Source organism: Molossus molossus, unplaced genomic scaffold (assembly GCF_014108415.1).
Source record: "Molossus molossus isolate mMolMol1 unplaced genomic scaffold, mMolMol1.p scaffold_m16_p_7, whole genome shotgun sequence".
NCBI lineage: Eukaryota > Metazoa > Chordata > Mammalia > Chiroptera > Molossidae > Molossus > Molossus molossus.
The window spans coordinates 480,544-487,560 of record NW_023425401.1 but is presented as its reverse complement, the minus strand read 5'-3'; the positions used below and the strand labels follow the sequence as shown (position 1 = coordinate 487,560).

Here is a 7,017-nt window from a genome sequence, read left to right as displayed (position 1 = left end):
CTCCGCGCCCCGCCGCCGCGTGCGCGCGGCGCTTCCGGCCGCGAGGACGGGTGGGCGTGGCGGGCGGCGTCACGCGGACGCGCGCCGGAAGCGGGCGCCGGCCGGAGCGGAAGGGGCGGGGCGCGGGGGCGATGGGGGGCGGCGGCCAGCGATGAGCCGCCGGAGCGAGTGAGCGGGACGGCGGCGAGGCTGGGGGGCCGCGGAGAGCGAGCCGCAGGGCGGAGGGCAGGGGCGCGAGCGCGGCGGGCGGCGGGCGGCGGCCAGGGCGCGGCGGCGGCGGCGGCGGCCAGGGCGCGGCGGCCGAGAAGATGGCGGACGGCGACAGCGGCAGCGAGCGCGGCGGCGGCGGCGGCGGGCCCGGCGGCTTCCAGCCCGCGTCCCGCGGCGGCGGCGGCGAGCAGGAGACGCAGGAGCTGGCCTCGAAGCGGCTGGACATCCAGAACAAGCGCTTCTACCTGGACGTGAAGCAGAACGCCAAGGGCCGCTTCCTCAAGATCGCCGAGGTGGGCGCGGGCGGCTCCAAGAGCCGCCTCACGCTGTCCATGGCCGTGGCCGCCGAGTTCCGCGACTACCTGGGCGACTTCATCGAGCACTACGCGCAGCTGGGCCCCAGCAGCCCCGAGCAGGTGGCGGCGGCGGCGGCGGCCGAGGAGGGCGGCGGGCCGCGGCGCGCGCTCAAGAGCGAGTTCCTGGTGCGCGAGAACCGCAAGTACTACCTGGACCTCAAGGAGAACCAGCGCGGCCGCTTCCTGCGCATCCGCCAGACGGTCACGCGCGGCGGCCCCGCGCCCGGCGGCCTGCAGAGCGGCCAGACCATCGCGCTGCCCGCGCAGGGCCTCATCGAGTTCCGCGACGCGCTGGCCAAGCTCATCGACGACTACGGCGGCGACGACGACGAGCTCGCGGGCGGCCCGGGCGGCGGCGCGGGGGGCCCCGGCGGCGGCCTGTACGGGGAGCTGCCGGAGGGCACCTCCATCACGGTGGACTCGAAGCGCTTCTTCTTCGACGTGGGCTGCAACAAGTACGGGGTGTTCCTGCGCGTGAGCGAGGTGAAGCCGTCCTACCGCAACGCCATCACCGTCCCCTTCAAGGCCTGGGGCAAGTTCGGGGGCGCCTTTTGCCGGTATGCGGATGAGATGAAGGAGATCCAGGAGCGGCAGCGGGATAAGCTGTACGAGCGACGCGGCGGCGGCGGCAGCGGCGGCGGGGACGAGTCTGAGGGCGAGGAGGTGGATGAGGATTGAAACGCGCAGCTTCCCCTGCAGGCCTCCCCCCCACTGCCATCCCCTCGTCGAAAGAGCTCTTTCCTGCTCCTCCCCAGTGAGCTGGTGGAGGGAGAGCCAGGGAGGCCCCACAGGGAGAAAACAAAATTTAAAATAATGTAGTTACTTACAAGAACAGTCACGGACAATTAGAAAAAAGCAGTCAAGTTCCAAGGAGCTGACAGCAACCTGCAAAGAAAACAACAGTGTCTCACCTGAGCAAAATAGTCCCAGCTTCTGTGGTTTCCCAAACTGGGGTTCCTAAACCCATCGGGATAATCCTGGTGGCAATAGGTCCTCGAACGTCAAGGAACACTTCTGAGTTACCCAGCCCTCTTGGTAACAGCTGGGTTTGGGTTGTACTTGGGAACCTGGTCTAAAGATATCGCCAGACCTCGCTGTTGCCGTGTCTAATCCTTCACCTCATTGAAATCAGCATTTTGGATCTAAGTCTTCATGGAATTCTTGAGAAGAGAGAGACCTTTGCAGTTACCCAGTTCTGAGGGTACAGGTTTCATGAAAACGAATAATCATGGACAGGGCAAACTATGAATTCAAGAAGTCACCAGGGAATGCAGAAACAAATTGGATTCATTTTGTTTAAAGATGGTTTTGCACAATACCTGGACCAAGACCCCAGTGTCTGCAGAATTGTCTTTCGGGATGCAAATAGATTCAGATGTCAATCCTTGAACTAGAATTGGTTACTAAAATATTTTAAAAGTTGGCAAAATTTTTTTGAAGATGAAAGAGCAGTTTTATGTTGGGGGTTGCTGAGATATAGGCACAAGGGAAAATCAGGCGTAAAGCACAAGGAAAAAACTATTTGAGTGGATTGGTTGCTTGGTTGCTGCTCACTAAAGTTCTTCCCCTGATCTCTTAAAAATGGAGGTCATTAACCAAGAAATGGCTTAGGTATGAATGAAAGCCAGATCCCTGTGGCTCCGCCATGTGAGCCAATGAATTAAGGCTAATTCGGCTGTTTCAGCCACTGTTTGGCTGGATTTTAACCCATAAAACTTGAAAAAGGAACAGTGTGGCTACAAGCCTGAGCTTTAATGAAATATACGTCTCACAGAAAAGTTGGAAATAACCAAAACTGAAGTCTTCCTCTACCTTCAGTTTAGTCTGTGGATTTGTTCAAATACTAAAGATCCTCAGGTCCAGAATTCCAGCATCATTTATTCTTTTTAAATAAATTTTTTAAAACTTGATCCATTGTTATCAGTACCTCACAATCAAAGTTGGCAAATGATGGATGTGTATCAGGCAAGCACTGTGCCCTTTGGAAGTGGGAATCCATCCAGTGGAGCTTGAGTGAACGTGAATGTGCTGACTATATCCTGGAAGCATTTTTATACCATCTTGAAATTCCAACAAAACTGGCTTTTGCCAGTTTATCCAGCTGTCTTTCGAGAATAAAGGTTGGGGTTTTTCAAGGATCGCCTCTTCTATATTTTAAATGGATTTTCAGTAGAAATGATTTTTACTAATCAAGTTAATCCCACCCCATCAAAAGGTATTTGAGTGTCATAGACCTAGGTAACTTTGAATCGAATGGGAGCTGTGTTCTTTCCAAAGTTTTTCAGGTATGCTTTGTGGGACACCTTCTCAGCCAGAGGCAAGTAACCCCATGTCCACACTTAAGTGTTTTTTTGTTTTTTTTTTAACTGCATGACTGCCCTTTATTTGAGCTGCCTTTTAATTTATTGCATACCCTTTTTATTATTTTGGTATAATTCAATGTATACAGTCTTTTTGTATTTATTAGGAAATAAGTGATATACAAAAAGGTCATTTTCATGCATTGTGGCTGAGAGGGAGGGAAATAATCATGTATATATAATTAGGCTTTTTAAAAAATTAGACTGTGATTAAGAATATTATTAATCTTTGATTTTTAAAAGTAGAAGAGCCACAAACATTGGTGCCCTTTTCAGACAATTTCTCTACTCTCATCATCCACAGTAGACTTTTTAAACAGACTTTTTTAAAGCTTTTTTTTTTTTTCTCCGTTGCAAAGAATGTTTCCTAAATTCAATGGGAGCAATAGTATTTTTGATGTTTTAATGACATCCGTATACTTGTACTGTATTTTGTACTACAAGGCAGCTGTTTTCAATGATGTCCTGCTGTATTTACCTATGTGTTTTGAGTGTTTTATTTCTTTGCTGCGGAGAACAAATCCCTAAATAGTTTCAGTAAAGGAGCTGAGAAACTAGCATTAGGTCTGCAGAAACTGTTTAAGTTTCAGACTTTGAGGCAGCAATGAAAATTCAGTTTGCAGCTATTAGTTGATTGCTGTAACTTTTTCATTTTGAAATCATGTACAATTCCTGTATAGACCAACTTGTCTTCTTGCTTCAGTGGTGGTTCTGTTGCTCAGCTGCAGTGAGCCAGTTCAATTTTGCAAAGGTGCGGTACCTCTCCTTTTTAAGGGGTAGGTTTATTCTTTTTTCTGTTCTTTTTGTTTGGCTGAATTGCAGTAACTAGCCTTGCCTTTCTATTCTGTAGAAATGACAGGGTCTTCACAATCCTCACCAGTGGCTACTAAGCTATAATTAGCTGAATAGAAAGAATGTGGAAATGGTCTGAGGCATATAGAGTATATGCCAAGAACACTACCATATATGGAATCAGCTTTGGTTACCAGAGAAATTTTCTTAGTCATTAGACCATATAACAGTAATATATCATATGTAAATCTTTAGATATCAATTTGAGAATCCTCCAAAAAAAGGAGCAAAGAATGCATAAGCTATGTGTTGGAAAAGTAATTTATATTAAAATTTTGACCTGCCTATGTAAGGTTAAGTGGTAAATGTCATAGTGGTGGGTTTTAAGTCTTAACCAATCTTAAAGGTTTGTTTCTCCTGCAGGGTGGTTGATGGCCTCTCTTCCCACTGCAGGAAGGTTACAGAAGGATGTGGATTGATTGTAGCATTTCACTGATCCTCCTTCCAGTCACTAGGGACAATAGAAACTATGCTTATAATGTGTGGTTTGTTAAATAAGGCAGTATTAACGGGCTAACTTTCAGAACTTGGTAATAGGTATTGCTTATTAAAGGAAATAATCTTTGTTAGATTTAGGCAGAAAACGTTTTGTGTTCAACTGCTATGAACAGTGATTTAGGGCTTGTTTTTTACTTTGTCAAACATCCCAGCTAATGACATGTTCAAAATCGTCATATTCCTGAGAAGTAGGAAAGTAAAATTTTGTTTCCAGTGATTGATAAAATGTTTGTTTCTCGAACTACTGCAGTTAAAGAAGTGAGAAGTCCACAAATTTAGGAACAGAATTGAAAGAGCAAAAAATTGACAATGGCCCACGATTCCCCTCTGGTTTCTATTGTCCCTACCTGTCATTCATGAAGAACTGTAGTTCTTGTCTGCAGAGGAAGTTGTCAGTGTATGTGCTGCACAGAACAACGTGTAAATCTGGATGGCACCAAATATCAAAGCGAAAACCAAACCAAAACCCAGACACCCTATGTTACTATGGGAGGCATGTAGGTGGTACAAATGACTGTGGCTGTGATACAGATACGGCTGCTTGTCAAGTCACTTTCCATAATATTTACTGCAAAATGATTGAGAGGCCTTTGGTGCAGGCGGCCATTAACCTGCTTCCTTTGTTACCTCTCAGTCACTTTGCAATAAATTGCAGGTCTTTCAAGAGATTCACGCTTCAATTTTCTCAAAACAAAACAATTATCCTGTCTTAATCTGAAAATGCAGGGTTGTGGGCAGAAGAGGCTGGTTATAATAATGCCCTCATATTGAGTGGTCTGTAAACGGCTGCACACTTCAGGCACTCTAGTTGCTGAGGATGCTTTGTTAAATGTGACCTTGACTGGCTTTACAGGGGGTAGAGTGATCTACACAAGGTATTAAAAGGTGACAATTCGCTTGTGTCTACCTTACCTTGAGGTAGATGAAATTAAGGAGAAGCTTGAGTGTGTAAGCTATGCACATAAGTATTCTTCACTGTAAATTTTGTTTTCATTTTAACCCAATTATGGTACTTTGTCCAATGCACAACTGATCTCTCAGTAGATATTCATTTGAAAATAGTGTGGCCTTGATTGGTGAGAAGGGGAAGGAGAGAAGTGACTTGCTTATGTAAAAATGACTCATTTGCCAGGAGTCATTCTGCAGCACTCTTAGTACCTAATGTGTTTGTGATTGGTCTCATTTTTGATTGGGGAAATTTAGTGGTTTTGACCCCAGAGTTATTAATCCAATTGAGTTGTCTTCTATTTTTAGGAAGTATCAGAATTGTTCTGATAAGTACAAAGTTGACTGCTTTGATGTCCAATCTCAGGTTTTAGAATATATATAGTGGTGTGAAATCCCACTGTTAACTCTTAAAAAATAATTTTAATTTAGCACACCCTTAGAAATCACATGCTTAGGCCTGTTCAGAGAGCAGGGCCTCCCATCTTTTTGCTCCTTTTCCATTTTGCACTCACTTGAGGAAGTGGGGAGTGATACATTGTATATTGCCATTTTTTTTAACCCTGCCATTTTTCTCAAGATAAAGCACTTTTTGATCATGAAATACATGGAATCTTTGTGTGATGTGGATCATGGTTTCTCAGGCTCCCCTAGATAATCTGCTTATGAATATTATTCTGACTCTATGAAGAGTAGAAACCTTTGCTAATGTTAGAAAGTTTGTATTATTGATCTAGAATGCATTTTGCTAGCTTACAATGGATGGGACAGTGAACAATGCTGCATTCACAGTTTATAAGTTACTTTCCCTTGAGCCTTAAGGTAACTTTTTTTGTCAACAACAGCACTGAGTTATTGTAAATGAATGAGATTCAGTTTTCAGGGTTAGTTTTAGAGTACTGTAAATCAATTAGATGTCTTCCTAAACAGTTACTATTCCCATTGAATAAACTGAATAGTGGGAGTGTGGGTGGGGCTGGGGGGGGTGGGGAGATAGTTTGTAGAAAAGACAAAAAAAAAAATAAAAAATTACCTTAAGATATTAGAGACAAAAAAAAAAAGTGCATGTCAATGCCCTGTTTGAAATTTCAAATATAAGGTAGAAATGGCAAATTATAACTTCATTTCCCATTTTAAATCTAGAAGGCAGCCATTAATTTTCAAATGTTAGACCCCAGAAGTTTCAAGAGATAGACTATTTAAAGTCACCATTCCAAGTCCTCAGTCTTAAAACAGTTTTATTATTGATAATTTAACAGACTCTTAATAAATGTGGTCCAGTTGTCAGTACCAAAAGTTAAATTTGGAAAATGAAAAAATGAAGACTTATTACTCATGTAATTCTCAATTGGTATCTGTACCTCTGATCTAAGTAAGACCTTATGACTATATTTCCTAATGAAATAGGGAATATGTCATCAATGTAATCACCTTTATTCACAGTCTTTTACTTTTTTTTTTTTATTCTCACCCGAGGACATTTTTTTTTTTGCATTTATCTTCAAGTAGAGCGGGAGGGAGAGAGGGAGGAAGAGAGAGAGAGAAACATCGACGTGTGAGAGATACATTAACTGGCTGCCACCCACACAACCCCAACCAGGCCGGGGACAAACTGCAACCGAGGTACATGCCCTTAGCGGGAACTGAACACAGGCCTCTCCAGTCTGCGGGCCGATGCTCTAATCGCTCAGCCCAACCGGCCAGGACACAATCTTACTTTTCATTTGAAAATGTAACATGCCTCTTGAATCAGACATTCCCACTGGGACAGGCAAAGCCATGTTAGAACAGCAGCA

The 7,017-nt window shown here is 44.9% G+C and overlaps 1 protein-coding gene across 1 annotated transcript; it reads left to right on the top strand.

The window, feature by feature from the left end:
• The first annotated feature begins 299 nt into the window (after positions 1 to 299).
• On the top strand, positions 300 to 6,178 carry PURB (purine rich element binding protein B). The gene has a single exon (XM_036247017.1). It carries the CDS (start codon positions 309 to 311, stop codon positions 1,242 to 1,244), a length of 936 nt encoding a protein of 311 aa, XP_036102910.1. The 5' UTR covers positions 300 to 308; the 3' UTR covers positions 1,245 to 6,178.
• Positions 6,179 to 7,017: the final 839 nt, after the last annotated feature.

Excerpts from the sequence above, each read along its gene's own strand:
- PURB (XM_036247017.1), top strand. The coding sequence starts at position 309 with ATGGCGGACGGCGACAGCGGCAGCGAGCGCGGCGGCGGCGGCGGCGGG.